Below are 16193 nucleotides of genomic sequence, written 5' to 3' on the forward strand. Positions count from 1 at the left end.
TGTACTTGATCCCAACTAAGATATAATTACCCCTTATTGGGGCAGAACAGCCCTATTGGGTTTAATTAATGTTTTATCGATTTCTTAGTAGACTTAGGGTATGGAGATCCAAATTACGGAAAGACCCCTTATCCGGAATATCCTTGGTCCCGAGCATTCTGGATAACGGGTCCTATACCTGTACTATGTATAATATACAGGTATAGGACCCATTATCCAGAATGCTCGGGACCAAGGATATTCCGGATAAGGGGTCTTTCCGTAATTTGGATCTTAATACCTTAAGTCTGCTAAAAAATCAATAAACCATTAATTAAACCCAATAGGATTGTTTTGCATCCAATAAGGATTATTTATATCTTAGTTGGGATCAATTACAAGGTTCTGTTTTATTTCTACATAGAAAAAGGAAATCAGTTTTAAAATTCTGAATTATTTGATTAAAATGGAGTCTATGGGAGACGGGCATTCCGTAATTCGGAGCTTTCTGGATAACGGGTTTCCGGATAAGGGGTCTGATACCTGTACCAGGCTGTGAACTAGATACTAGTATCTTCTGGTGGGACCCAAGTCTTAAAGAGTTGGATCCCCTTCAGGTTAATTTCTAGTATGTTATAGAATGGCCTATTCTTACAAACTTTTCAATTGGTCTTCATTTTTTATTATTTTTTAGTTTTTTAATGATTTGCCTTCATCTTCTGACTCCAGTTTTCAAATGGGGGTCACTGACCCCGGCAGCCAAAGAACTATTGCTCTGTGAGGCTCCAGTTTTATTGTCTTTTTATTTCTTATCTTTCTATTTATGCCCTCTTCTATTCCTATTCCCGTGTCTCTTTCATACCCCTGTCTGGTTGCTAGGTTAAATTGAACCCTAGCAACCAGTTAGCTGCTGAAACTCCAAACTGGAGAGCTGCTGAACAAAAAGCGAAATAATTAAAAAAAACGCAAATAATAAAAAATGAAGACCAATTGCAAATTGCCTCAGAATAGCACTGTTTACATCATACTAAAAGTTAATTTACAACCCCTTTACAACAATTCCCATGATCCGTTTCTTGCTCCATCTTTCCATTTCTGCTATAAGTCAATATAAACTATAACTCACAACATTTAGTATTATCTACACCACATTGCTGTGAGACCTTGGATGTTAGTTTCATAGGTGGCACTAGGAGGCCCAGGCTGAGACTGTTCTTGGCTTTCATTGGCCAAGAATAGTCACTCTGAGTGACTGAATAGACCAATCATTAATTAGTAAATTAACTCTTATATCTAAGCACTTAATAACTATGTTAATCATACTCTCAATAACTCCTATATATATATGCCTACCTATCTATGCATTGCTGTCATTGGTGCATTGTGGGTTTATCTGCAAAACCTTCCCCTCGGTGGGCACCAAATCTATGGGATTTGTTGGTGAACTCATAGTAAATTCAGGATATAGTGGTTGTGATTTTGGTAAGTTATAAATGTATTTTCCCAATGCTTTTACATTCCCTATCTGGTCCCCCATGTTCTTCTATGAAGGGGCGGCAATATTGGTGCAGCAGGGGTCCGTTAGCATTAGAAGGTTGAGAAGGGATGGTCAGGTTGGCAAAACAGTCAGGTTTAGGGACTTCAAGTAACTTAATTACTTAGAAAGGCAGCCCTATCAGGGAAAAATGATCAACGGGATCTATAGTTAACTTTTTACATACATTAGTATTTTGAGTTATTTTTTAGGCAGGATCCACTAGAATCGCTGGGACTAGTCTATATATATATATATATATATATATATATATATATATATATATGTAATGGGTGCTTAGTGTCCTTGTTTACATGGGAGCCATTGGCCACGTTACCACCCAAAAGACCCTCTCAATATCAATGGGGGGTGGGGTTAAGCTGTTCACAGGCCACTTGTCCTATAGTAATGTTATTGGTAAGAGAGTTACCGGAGGAATGATTTATTTCCCCTTTACAGTTTGGTTACTTTAGTGGGTCCCACCTTGCTGTGTGCACTCATTCACATTGTCCTCCATTTGTAGGGGGAAACGTTTGATAAGACAATTGTGCGTAGTACATCTTATGCCCAACTCCAGCAACAGAAGTGGGCGGCCAACGTGGGTCGGATATAATGACTTTATCTTTAGTTCTTGTGTCTGGTTTCCCAGATGCGGCACCGTTACTGACGTCTCCAAAGCCACCATCACTCTGTGCTGTAATGGGATGGAGGGTCGCTATGTGAGTGTGGTGATTCCCAAGGGCTCAGTGTATCTCTCACTCTGTGAAGTGGAGGTTTATGGGTACAAACCTAACTATCGGAAAGGTAAGTCTTCCTGATAACCGTATATTGGCTGCGACTTAATCCACTGGTATCTGTGAGACCTCACTCCATACTCTATCTAACGTGCTCAAAATTAAAAAAAAAAAATCCTTTTCTCTGTATTAATAAAACAGTACCTGTACTTGATCCCAACTAAGATATAATTACCCCTTATTGGGGCAGAACAGCCCTATTGGGTTTATTTAATGGTTAAATGATTCCCTTTTCTCTGTAATAATAAAACAGTACCTGTACTTGATCCCAACTAAGATATAATTACCCCTTATTGGGGCAGAACAGCCCTATTGGGTTTATTTAATGGTTAAATGATTCCCTTTTCTCTGTAATAATAAAACAGTACCTGTACTTGATCCCAACTAAGATATAATTACCCCTTATTGGGGCAGAACAGCCCTATTGGGTTTATTTAATGGTTAAATGATTCCCTTTTCTCTGTAATAATAAAACAGTACCTGTACTTGATCCCAACTAAGATATAATTACCCCTTATTGGGGCAGAACAGCCCTATTGGGTTTATTTAATGGTTAAATGATTCCCTTTTCTCTGTAATAATAAAACAGTACCTGTACTTGATCCCAACTAAGATATAATTACCCCTTATTGGGGCAGAACAGCCCTATTGGGTTTATTTAATGGTTAAATGATTCCCTTTTCTCTGTAATAATAAAACAGTACCTGTACTTGATCCCAACTAAGATATAATTACCCCTTATTGGGGCAGAACAGCCCTATTGGGTTTATTTAATGGTTAAATGATTCCCTTTTCTCTGTAATAATAAAACAGTACCTGTACTTGATCCCAACTAAGATATAATTACCCCTAATTGGGGCAGAACAGCCCTATTGGGTTTATTTAATGGTTAAATGATTCCCTTTTCTCTGTAATAATAAAACAGTACCTGTACTTGATCCCAACTAAGATATAATTACCCCTTATTGGGGCAGAACAGCCCTATTGGGTTTATTTCATGGTTAAATGATTCCCTTTTCTCTGTAATAATAAAACAGTACCTGTACTTGATCCCAACTAAGATATAATTACCCCTTATTGGGGCAGAACAGCCCTATTGGGTTTATTTCATGGTTAAATGATTCCCTTTTCTCTGTAATAATAAAACAGTACCTGTACTTGATCCCAACTAAGATATAATTACCCCTTATTGGGGCAGAACAGCCCTATTGGGTTTATTTAATGGTTAAATGATTCCCTTTTCTCTGTAATAATAAAACAGTACCTGTACTTGATCCCAACTAAGATATAATTACCCCTTATTGGGGCAGAACAGCCCTATTGGGTTTATTTAATGGTTAAATGATTCCCTTTTCTCTGTAATAATAAAACAGTACCTGTACTTGATCCCAACTAAGATATAATTACCCCTAATTGGGGCAGAACAGCCCTATTGGGTTTATTTAATGGTTAAATGATTCCCTTTTCTCTGTAATAATAAAACAGTACCTGTACTTGATCCCAACTAAGATATAATTACCCCTTATTGGGGCAGAACAGCCCTATTGGGTTTATTTAATGGTTAAATGATTCCCTTTTCTCTGTAATAATAAAACAGTACCTGTACTTGATCCCAACTAAGATATAATTACCCCTTATTGGGGCAGAACAGCCCTATTGGGTTTATTTCATGGTTAAATGATTCCCTTTTCTCTGTAATAATAAAACAGTACCTGTACTTGATCCCAACTAAGATATAATTACCCCTTATTGGGGCAGAACAGCCCTATTGGGTTTATTTCATGGTTAAATGATTCCCTTTTCTCTGTAATAATAAAACAGTACCTGTACTTGATCCCAACTAAGATATAATTTGAATACGAGACTGGAACTTATGTCCAACCCATCCCAATATCACATGTAAGATTAGATCCAACAATCCTATAAAAGGGAACAGAGATCGAGGGGTGTTGAATGAAACTAGGGGAGGTATGAATTGAGGGGCAAGGGTTGATTCAAGGGGCACATGTGTATCTAGGGGTGAGTGTGATTGAGGGGTAGGGATTGAATCTAGGGGCAGAGGTTGAACCTTGGGGTGAGTGTAGATCTAGGGGCGGAGTTGAACATTGGGGGGAGGGTAAATCTAGGGGCAGAGGTTGAACCTTGGGGTGAGTGTAGCTCTAGGGGCAGAGGTTGAACCTTGGGGTGAGTGTAAATCTAGGGGCAGAGTTGAACATTGGGGGGAGTGTAAATCTAGGGGCAGAGGTTGAATTTTGGGTTGAGTGTAAATCTAGGGGCGGAGTTGAACATTGGGGTGAGTGTAGATCTAGGGGCGGAGTTGAACAGGTTGAACCTTGGGGTGAGTGTAAATCTAGGGGCAGAGGTTGAACCTTGGGGTGAGTGTAGATCTAGGGGCAGAGGTTGAACCTTGGGGTGAGTGTAGATCTAGGGGCAGAGTTTGGACCTTGGGGTGAGTGTAGATCTAGGGGCAGAGGTTGAACCTTGGGGTGAGTGTAGATCTAGGGGCAGAGGTTGAACCTTGGGGTGAGTGTAGATCTAAGGGCAGAGGTTGGACCTTGGGGTGAGTGTAAATGTAGGGGCAGAGGTTGGACCTTGGGGTGAGTGTAAATGTAGGGGCAGAGGTTGAACCTTGGAGTGAGTGTAAATCTAGGAGTGGAGTTGAACCTTGGGGTGAGTGTAGATCTAGGGGCGGAGTTGAACCTTGGGGTGAGTGTAGATCTAGGGGCAGAGGTTGAACCTTGGGGTGAGTGTAGATCTAGGGGCAGAGGTTGAACCTTGGGGTGAGTGTAGATCTAGGGGCAGAGGTTGAACCTTGGGGTGAGTGTAGATCTAAGGGCAGAGGTTGGACCTTGGGGTGAGTGTAAATGTAGGGGCAGAGGTTGGACCTTGGGGTGAGTGTAAATGTAGGGGCAGAGGTTGAACCTTGGGATGTGTGTAGATCTAGGGGCAGAGGTTGAACCTTGGGATGTGTGTAGATCTAGGGGCAGAGTTTGAACCTTGGGGTGAGTGTAAATCTAGGAGTGGAGTTGAACCTTGGGGTGAGTGTAGATCTAGGGGCGGAGTTGAACCTTGGGGTGAGTGTAGATCTAGGGGCGGAGTTGAACCTTGGGGTGAGTGTAGATCTAGAGGCGGAGTTGAACCTTGGGGTGAGTGTAGATCTAGGGGCGGAGTTGAATGTATAGTTACATAGTTACATAGTTACATAGTTACATAGTTACATAGGGTTGAAAAAAGACCATTGTCCATCAAGTTCAACCCATCCGAGTAAACCCAGCACACAACCTATACTAACCAATCTATACACTCACATACATAAACTATATATATACAACCAGTAATACTAACTGTAGATATTAGTATCACAATAGCCTTGGATATTCTGATTGATCAAGAACTCATCCAGGCCCCTCTTATAGGCATTAACAGAGTCTGCCATTACCCCATCACTAGGAAGGGCATTCCCCAACCCCCTCACTGCCCTCACCGTGAGGAACCCCCTACCCAACATCCCCCGGCAGGGCATTCCCCAACCCCCTCACTGCCCTCACCGTGAAAAACCACCTACGCTGCTTCAAATGGAAGCTCTGTTCCTCTAATCTATAGGGGTGACCTCTGGTGCGCTGATTGTTTTTATGGGAAAAAAGAACATCCCCCAACTGCCTATAATCCCCTCTAATGTACTTGTACAGAGTAATCATGTCCCCTCGCAAGCGCCTCTTTTCCAGAGAAAACAACCCCAACCTCGACAGTCTAACCTCATAGCTTAAATCTTCCATCCCCTTTACCAGTTTAGTTGCAGTCTCTGCACTCTCTCCAGCTCATTAATATCCTTCTTAAGGACTGGAGCCCAAAACTGCACTGCATACTCAAGGTGAGGCCTTACCAGGGACCTATAAAGGGGCAAAATTATGTTTCATCCCTTGAGTCAATGCCCTTTTTTATACAAGACAGCACTTTATTTGCTTTAGTAGCCACAGAATGACACTGCCTGGAATTAGTCAACTTGTTATCTACAAAACCCCCAGATCCTTCTCCATTAAGGATCCCCCCAACACACTACCATTCAGTAGATAGTTTGCGTTTATATTATTCCTACCAAAGTGCATAACTTTGCACTTGTCAACATTGAACCTCATTTCCCAGTTTGCTGCCCAGTTTTCCAATTTTGTCAAATCGCTCTGCAAAGCGGCACATCCTGCATGGAACTTATAGTTTTGCACAATTTAGTGTCATCAGCAAAAATAGAAACAGTACTGTCTATGCCCCCCCCCAGGTCATTAATAAACAAGTTAAAAAGCAAAGGACCAAGGACTGACCCCTGCGGTACCCACTAACCACACTGGTCCAATTAGAAAATGTTCCATTTCCCCCCACTCTTTGTACTCTATCCTTCAGCCAGTTCTCTATCCAATTACAAATATTATGTTCTAGGCCAATATTCCTCAATTTGATCATTAACCTTCTGTGAGGTACTGTATCAAACGCTTTAGCAAAGTCCAAGTAGATGACATCAACTGCCATTCCAGCATCAAGGTTCCTGCTCACCTCCTCATAAAAGGCAACTAAATAAGTCTGGCAAGATCTGTTACCCATAAAACCATGCTGGCACAAACTAATAGTATTGTGAACTGCAATGTATTCAAGTACCCTATCCCTTATTACCCCTTCCAGAAGCTTTCCTACTACTGATGTAGAAGGGGGTGTGAATATAAGGGGAGGTGTTACTTTATTAATGCTGTTTTTTGGTCCCTCCAGTTAATGTGGCAGGACTGGGAGAAGCCACGCAAAGCTCTGATTGGGTAGACAGGGGCGCTAGATTAGCCATTGATGGCTCTAAAGACACAAATTACTTCCACGGCTCATGTTCCCACACTGAGAACAACAACCCGGCCTGGTGGCGGCTGGACCTGAAGGAGAACTACAAGGTTGGGTCTGTGATTATTGTCAACCGGATGGATGCGCACAGCGACCGCCTGTTGGGAGCAGAGATTCGTATTGGAAATGCAAAAGCCAATAACAACAGCCTGTGAGTGGCACATATTGGTTTTAGCCTGAGATTCACTTGGCACAAATCAGCAGGGGCTACTGGCGCTACAGCAGGGGCTACTGGCGCTATACTTGGGGCTACTGGCGCTACAGCAGGGACTACTAGCACTATAGCAGGGGCTACTGGTGCTACAGCAGGGGCTACTGGCGCTATACTTGGGGCTACTGGCACTACAGCGGGGGCTACTGGCACTACAGCAGGGGCTATTGGCGCTATAGTGGGGGCTACTGGCGCTACAGCAGGGGCTACTGGCGCTACAGCGGGGGCTACTGGCGCTACAGCGGGGGCTACTGGCGCTACAGCAGGGGCTACTGGCGCTACAGCAGGGGCTACTGGCGCTACAGCAGGGGCTACTGGTGCTACAGCGGGGGCTACTGGCGCTACAGCGGGGGCTACTGGCGCTATAGCAGGGGCTACTGGTGCTACAGCAGGGGCTACTGGTGCTACAACAGTTATTTCGGCTATCTGGTTGCTAGGGTCCAAATTCCCTTAGCAGCCAGGGAGTGGTTTGAATGAGAGACAGGAATATGAATAGGGGAGGGGCTGAATAGAAAGATAAGGAATAAAAAGTAACAATAACAATAAAACTGGAGCCTCACAGAGCAATAGGGTTTGGCTGCCGGGGTCAGTGACCCCCATTTGAAAACTGCAAAGAGTCAGAAGAAGGCAAATAATTATAAAACGATAGAAAATAAATACTTATCTTAATGGTGAACCAACAACATTTAATTGGGCTGGGGTAATCATTTCCCTACTACTTGACCTTTACATGGCGTTACCATTCTACCCACCCAAGAGCGCAAGTTACCCTACTGATAAAATCTTCTCTCCTCTCTGTCTCCCCCAGATGTGGCACAGTCACCGACATCTCCCAGGCCTCCATCACTGTGTCCTGTAAGGGAATTATGGGTCGTTACATCTCTGTGGTCATTCCAGGGCGAGAAGAATATCTCACACTGTGTGAGGTGGAAGTTTATGTGGAGCAGAAAGGTTGGTCTCATTCAACTGCCCAATGAATCTGGCACAGCCCAAAAACTTGGTTTGTTTAACCCAAGAAACCCGTACCCCAAAAGGTATGGGCAGAGGAAGGCAAGTGAATGTGAGTGTGAATGAGCACCCATTTTGCTTCACCCCTCGGTCCATTTGTTCACCCCTTGGGCTCTCTTTGTGCCCTTTACTGCTCTGGTACTTGGGTCTGGGTGAATAACCCCCAATACGGAAGACCTGATTTTGGCATGTTGTATTGTCAGCGCCAGGCCAATAGTAAGGCACGCCCATGGCACACACCCCTGCCTCATCCAACCCATCTCCTACAATGAGGTGAGGGCAGTGGGGCAGCAGGGTTGATTGAGATGATGTGATGTGGACCGAGGGGTGAAGAAAAATGGGTTTGATGGGGGGTGAATGAAAACAAGGTCATAACTAGGGGTTGAAAGGTAGCTGAGGTACGTGCCAAGTGCCCCCGTCATGACTGAATCCATGTGAGAGCTTCTGGACTGCTCAGAAGACTAATGTTTTGCTCTTGGTTTTACAATCAATCCAATACCTGTGGGAAAGAACCTGTAGAAGAAGTTGACCTTCACAGATCTTTTTTCGTTTTCCATTTGTATCTCTGCTAATCATGGCTTATCCGTCACTCTTACAAATGACTGCCACTTCACCTAACTCTTCAGCCTCATGAGACCAAGTACTCAGTCTGGTCACCAGCAGACATGGAACGTTAGCTTCAGGTCTACTGAAACAAAAAGACAAGCCTGGGATGTGAGCACTACATTTATTCAAAGGCTGATGAAGAAGGAACTGTAACTAACAATGACGCAAGAGACTTCTACATGCTCCCGACTTGTCTGAACCAATGGCTGCCACTTCACCTAACTCTTCATGAGACCAAGGACTCAGCCTGGTCACCAGCAGATATGGAATGTTAGCTTCAGGTCTACTGAAACAAAAAGACAAGCCTGGGATGTGAGCACTACATTTATTCAAAGGCTGATGAAGAAGGAACTGTAACTAACAATGACGCAATAGACTTCTACATGCTCCCGACTTGTCTGAACCAATGGCTGCCACTTCACCTAACTCTTCATGAGACCAAGGACTCAGCCTGGTCACCAGCAGATATGGAATGTTAGCTTCAGGTCTACTGAAAAAAAAGACAAGCCTGGGATGTGAGCACCACATTTATTCAAAGGCTGATGGAGAAGGAACTGTAACTAACAATGACGCAATAGACTTCTACATGCACCCCACTTGTCTGACACTTCACCTAACTCTTCATGAGACCAAGGGCTCAGCCTGGTCACCAGCAGATATGGAACTTTAGCTTCAGGTCTACTGAACAAAAAGAGAAGCCTGCGATGTGAGCAGCACATTTATTCAAAGGCTGATGGAGAAGGAACTGTAACTAACAATCACGCAATAGACTTCTACATGCTCCCCACCAATGGCTGACACTTCATGTCCGCCTAACCTATTTCCCTTAACACTTCCATGACTGGCAAAACATTACCGAGGAGATGCCATTATACGTGAACTTATGGGCACTCTAAAGGCATACACACATACACACAAGATGATAGTCAGCCAGGGTGTCCTTCCAACACTTATTTATATCAACCCACAAAGACTATTAAGAGAACTCAACCCCTGGGTAACCCTATAATGAAAAAGCAACACAGATCATAAATGATATAAAAGAGAAAAAAACACCCCCAATATAAAAACACAGAGCAGTGTAGCTAAGAGAAGGGACCCCCTCTCAAAATATTCAATGCAGATATGGGACGCCATTATATAGGATATTGTTATGGTAACGCGTGATTCTGTGCATTGAGTATTTTGAGGGGCCCCTTCTCCTACTGTAGCTACACTGAATTGAATCTTTTTTTTTGTTGTGAGGTGGGTAACTTGCCAACAGTCCCTCTACGTCTAAGGTACAGTAGGTTATAATTACAGACAAGCGTCGGCTTGCCTTGGTGGGTGCTACTCTAACAGCCCTATTCTATGTTTTTTGAAGTGAATCTGGCGAGACTAGGAGCAGCCACACAAAGCTCTGATTGGTTGTCACATGGTGCTCATTTGGCCACTGATGGTGTGAAACTCACAGATCACTACGAAGGCTCATGTTCCCACACCACAAATGACAATCCGGCATGGTGGCGCCTGGACCTGAAGGTGAGATACAAGGTGGAGACAGTGGTCATAGTGAACAGGATGGACGGACACAGCGACCGCCTGTTTGGGGCTGAGATTCGCATTGGAGATTCTGCGGATAATAACAACCCGGTGTGAGTTCAATACACTTCTGTATGGCCTTTCTGTATGGTTTATTTCTGAAGATCATGTTAGTGCATAGCCTTTGTCCCTAGTCTAGTTATGAGGCTCAATACATTGAGTGAAAAATTAGGACTCCTATCTCCTCAGGGTATAAAAAATATTTATCCCACCAAAATGTTAAGGAAAGTGGGGAGGGTGGTTCAACCAGAAGAATTGGTCAGCCATCTTCAATACAAAGCTTAGAAGCTCAATATTACTGACCAAGTCTCCAGCAGATGACACTCTTGAATGGCCCTAGAACATTCTAGAGCAGTGGTTCTCAACCTTCCTAATGCCGCGACCCTTTAATACAGTTCCTCATGTTGTGGTGACCCCCAACCATAAAATTATACCTAAGACCATCGGAAATATGTGTTTTCTGATGGTCTTAGGCAACCCCTGTAAAAGGGTCATTCAACCCCCAAAGGGGTCCCGACCCACAGTTTGTGAACCGCTGGTCTAGAGTATAGGGTATTTTAAGAGTAAAAGGTATGTTAAGATCCTGCAGCTCCCCAGGTACAGCATTACTACACGAGCCATTCTTGTCTTCTTGGCCACCTGTGGTCCTTAAGCCCGAACAAGAAATGTATAGAAGAACATGATCTTCAAAATAATAAACTTCACCCAATACGCTTGATAGAGCAGATTGCAAGCTCATCAGATCAACTTTGGTGCACTTGTGTGAGTCTTTTAAAACTCCACCTCTAATTCAGACATTTAAACCAATGAGGAACACATATATCAAAACCAATACAAACTTGGACTCCATTCATGTGAATGGCATTTTCTTGGAGCTCTTTGGGATTAGTTTCCAGTATTCCTCTTGTTTATTGGAATAAAGAAAAACAATATATATATAATTAAGACATAACACACTTATTAGCAGTCGGTATGGTGAAATACTCTGACTGAGATGGATTCATAGTGGATGTGATTAATTATTAGCCGGCAGTTGTTTGTTTATAAGCACAGGGCGCACAAGAGATTAAGAAATTATTCGGTCAATTTCTGTTCCTAACAGACACGTGACTAATAATTACAAGTATAAAGTACTGATCTGTGCTTGTCCGGGAGCAGAGGAGTCCAGTTTTTATTGGGTTCATTATAAGTGTTCCTCATTGGTTTTAATGGGCAAATTAAGACTTAATTCTCATATCTTTATAAATTACAGTAGGAGGTACATTATGCTCTATAGCAGGGATCCCCAACCTTTTATACCCCTGAGCCACAGTCAAATGGAAAAAGTCTTGGGGAGCAACACAAGCATGAAAAAAGTTCCAATGAGAGCTATAATTGACTATTTGGTAGGTGCCAATGAGCTATAATTGGCTATTTGATAGGTGCCAATGAGAGCTATAATTGGCTATTTGATAGGTGCCAATGAGAGATATAATTGGCTATTTGGTAGGTGCCAATGAGCTATAATTGGCTATTTGGTAGGTGCCAATGAGAGCTATAATTGGCTATTTGATAGGTGCCAATGAGAGCTATAATTGGCTATTTGATAGGTGCCAATGAGAGCTATAATTGGCTATTTGATAGGTGCCAATAAGAGATATAATTGGCTATTTGGTAGGTGCCAGTGAGCTATAATTGGCTATTTGATAGGTGCCAATGAGAGCTATAATTGGATAGGTGCCAATGAGAGCTATAATTGGCTATTTGGTAGGTGCCAATGAGAGCTATAATTGGCTATTTGGTAGGTGCCAATGAACTATAATTGGCTATTTGATAGGTGCCAATGAGAGATATAATTGGCTATTTGGTAGGTGCCAATGAGAGCTATAATTGCCTATTTGGTAGATGCCAATGAGCTATAATTGGCTATTTGATAGGTGCCAATGAGAGCTATAATTTGGTAGTCCCTATGTTGACTGGCAGCCTACAGAAGGCTCTGTATAGCAATTACACTGGGGTTTTATGCAACCAGAACTTGCCTCCTAACCAGACATTCAAAAATAAGCACCTGGTCTGGGAGCACCATCCAAGGGGTTGGGGAGCAACATGTTGCCCCCGAGCTACTGGTTGGTGATCACTGCTCTATAACAAAAGTTACTATGGATATCAGTAGCAGATGTTATAGAGGTTACACATAACAAGACTTTATAGTAATAGAAATTATATCAATGATTCTCCCCCCCCAGATGTGGCACCATCAATGACATCTTACAAGCCACCACCACGTTGTGCTGCAATGGGATGGAGGGTCGCTATGTGAGTGTGGTCATTCCCGGGCGTGAGGAATATCTCTCCCTCTGTGAAGTGGAGGTTTTTGGGGAGGAATATGCAGATAAGAAAGGTAATGCATTATGGGAGTGACTTGGTTTAGTTCAGTCCAGTTTCTGTGCCTATGCACTAATGTGCTGGGGTTGGTTGGGTACGCTAGCATGAAGACTGAATGAGCATCACAGCCAAAGGGATTGTTCTATTTGATAATGACCACAAGTATATTTCCTATACCCTTACTGAGGCCCAATGGCTACACAGAATGGCAATCTTAAAACCTTCATACTAGAGCCCAAGGCTGGGAGAAGAAGATAACAAAGAATTATCAATGGGGTATGTCTACTAACATTGACATTGACAAAGGCAAGCATCATGTCTTCCCCTAGCAACAGGAATGGTACCTCATGGCTACAAGGAACATTTCTAATTCTACACGGCCAGGGCTTGGATTTGGGAATATTAAGGCGGTAGAAGAGCAAATCCAGTTTCCTACTACATTGTGCTGGTAGTTTAGCTGCCCATTCCCATTAGTGTTCCATCTAAGATGCCTTTTGGATGGTATTTTGGATCACTGTCTTGGGGAGATTTGGGAAATAGTCGATTACTATTTTGTAGTCCACGAGTTTCATCAAGACATTTACAGTAATGATTTGGCTCCCAGCGCTTTAGCTCAGTCTTCGTTCATTTAGATACAGTCTAAAAAAAACAATTTTGTAGCCATATTTTTCTCATCTTTCTGTATAACCAGGAGGAACGACTGTTGATGATACTGAATTGACTCATCTCTTTATCCACCCCTGTGCCCACGCTAATACTGACAATCTGACTTGGTGGCAACTGGACCTTAGGAAGAGGCACTTGGTCCAAAAAATGGTTATAACCTACAGGATAGAGGATCACAGCAAAAGTCTGTTGGGTGTTGAGATCCGTGTTGGAGATTCAGCGGATAAAAACAACCCTGTGTGAGTCCCTTATTGATTCCCTTGTCTCTGTGTGTTCTTTGTGTAGGTAAGTCCCTTCTGAGTGTCAACAGCAACACAATGAGACATCTTCAGGTGGTTACTGTCCACATTGTACTTAGTAACCTTCCCATGGCCCCAGCTCAGCAGAGTTCATTGCAGTACAAGAGATCAAGAGATTAGATCAGGTAACCCCTCAGCACAGGTAGTAAGATGATCCTAGCACCAGTGGCTATAACTGCTACAAGTATTGAAGCATCTCCTACAGCACATAGTCCATGATACATAATACACGGTGCTTAACCATAAGCTTGACCATAAGACCTTTATTAGAGCTACCACATACTGACCATATAGTGAGTTGCCTTTGGTGGTGAGGGCCTTACATAATGAGAGATGTCATTCCTTATTATTAACAGACTGTTACGAGTGGGAGATGGGAAGGTGAGTCCTTTAGGCAGGGGCTGTTACAGGATGGAGCGGGCGTAGACCAGACGGGACCAGACAGGACAGGATGTAGTGGGCGTAGGCCAGACAGGACCAGACAGGACAGGACGTAGTGGGCGTAGGCCAGACGGGACCAGACAGGACGTAGTGGGCATAGACCAGACGGGACCAGACAGGATGGAGCAGGCGTAGACCAGACGGGACCAGACAGGATGGATCAGGCGTAGACCAGATGGGACCAGATAGGACGGAGTGGGCGTAGACCAGACGGGACCAGACAGGATGGAGCGGGTGTAGACCAGATGGGGCTAGACAAGACGGAGTGGGCGTAGACCAGACGGGACCAGACAGGATGGATCGGGCGTAGACCAGACTGGACCAGACAGGACAGAGCGGGCATAGACCAGACGGGACCAGACAGGACGGAGCAGGCGTAGACCAGAAATGACCAGACAGGACGGAGCGGGTGTAGACCAGAAGGGACCAGACAGGACGGAGCGGGCGTAGACCAGAAGGGACCAGACAGGACGGAGCGGGCGTAGACCAGACAGGACCAGACAGGACGGAGCAGGCGTAGACCAGAAGGGACCAGACAGGACGGAGCGGGCGTAGACCAGACGGGACCAGACAGGACGGAGCAGGCGTAGACCAGAAGGGACCAGACAGGACGGAGCAGGCGTAGACCAGAAGGGACCAGACAGGGCGGAGCGGGCGTAGACCAGAAGGGACCAAACAGGACGGAGCAGGCGTAGACCAGACGGGACCAGACAGGACGGAGCAGGTGTAGACCAGAAGGGACCAGACAGGACGGAGCGGGCGTAGACCAGACGGGACCAGACAGGACGGAGCAGGCGTAGACCAGAAGGGACCAGACAGGACGGAGCAGGCGTAGACCAGAAGGGACCAGACAGGACGGAGCGGGCGTAGACCAGAAGGGACCAGACAGGACGGAGCGGGCGTAGACCAGACGGGACCAGACAGGACGGAGCAGGCGTAGACCAGAAGGGACCAGACAGGACTGAGTGGGCGTAGACCAGAAGGGACCAGACAGGATGGATCGGGCGTAGACCAGACGGGACCAGACAGGACGGAGCGTGCGTAGACCATAAGGGACCAGCCAGGATGGATTGGGCGTAGACCAGACGGGACCAGACAGGATGGATCGGGCGTAGACCAGACAGGACCAGACGGACGGAGCGGGCGTAGACCAGAAGGGACCAGACAGAATGGATCGGGCGTAGACCAGACGGGACCAGACAGGACAGGACGGAGTGGGACCAGAAAGGAGGGGGGGACAAGGTGGGAGCCCTGGGACAGGTTCCTATAGGTTGCACACTTGTTCTTCACACTGTACCTCCCCAATAACATTCAGCATATACAGCCTCACAGAATTAAAGGACAAGTCAACCCCAGAAACAGGTTTTTGCCTAATAAAAGAAAACATAATTCTAAGCAACTTTCAAAAACAATTAGACTGAGGGAGTGACTGATAGTTAATTTTATTGGTCAAACACATGTCATTCCTATAATATTAAACTGAATAATTGACATATTTCTGATCCAATCACTGCCTTTCCCAGATGCGGAACCATCACCGAAATCTCAGACACCAGCATCACCGTGTTCTGTGGGGGAAGGGCTGGTTATTATGTCAATGTGGTTATCCCCCGTTCCTTGGAGAACCTCCAGCTCAGTGAAGTGAGGGTCTATGGGGAGAAAAGCAACGATCAGAAAGGTAAGGGCAGGTAAGGGTGGGTAAGGGCGGGTAAGGGCAGGTAAGAGCGGGTAAGGGCAGGTAAGAGCGGGTAAGGGCAGGTAAGAGCGGGTAAGGGCGCCTAAGGGCAGGTAAGCGCGGGTAAGGGCAGGTAAGGGTGGGTAAGGGCGGGTAAGGG

At 44.7% G+C, this 16193-nt stretch overlaps 1 protein-coding gene across 1 annotated transcript in view; it reads left to right on the top strand.

The window, feature by feature from the left end:
- Window positions 1-16193, top strand: part of LOC100490049 — a 61187-nt gene that overhangs the window by 6488 nt on the left and 38506 nt on the right. The window contains exons 4-10 of the mRNA XM_031904045.1: window positions 2163-2317; window positions 7063-7333; window positions 8202-8344; window positions 10371-10641; window positions 12814-12968; window positions 13644-13857; window positions 15882-16036. Of these exons, the coding sequence (XP_031759905.1) occupies window positions 2163-2317; window positions 7063-7333; window positions 8202-8344; window positions 10371-10641; window positions 12814-12968; window positions 13644-13857; window positions 15882-16036 (1364 nt within the window). The remainder of the gene's footprint in view (window positions 1-2162; window positions 2318-7062; window positions 7334-8201; window positions 8345-10370; window positions 10642-12813; window positions 12969-13643; window positions 13858-15881; window positions 16037-16193) is intronic.

This window comes from Xenopus tropicalis, chromosome 6, assembly GCF_000004195.4.
Source record: "Xenopus tropicalis strain Nigerian chromosome 6, UCB_Xtro_10.0, whole genome shotgun sequence".
NCBI lineage: Eukaryota > Metazoa > Chordata > Amphibia > Anura > Pipidae > Xenopus > Xenopus tropicalis.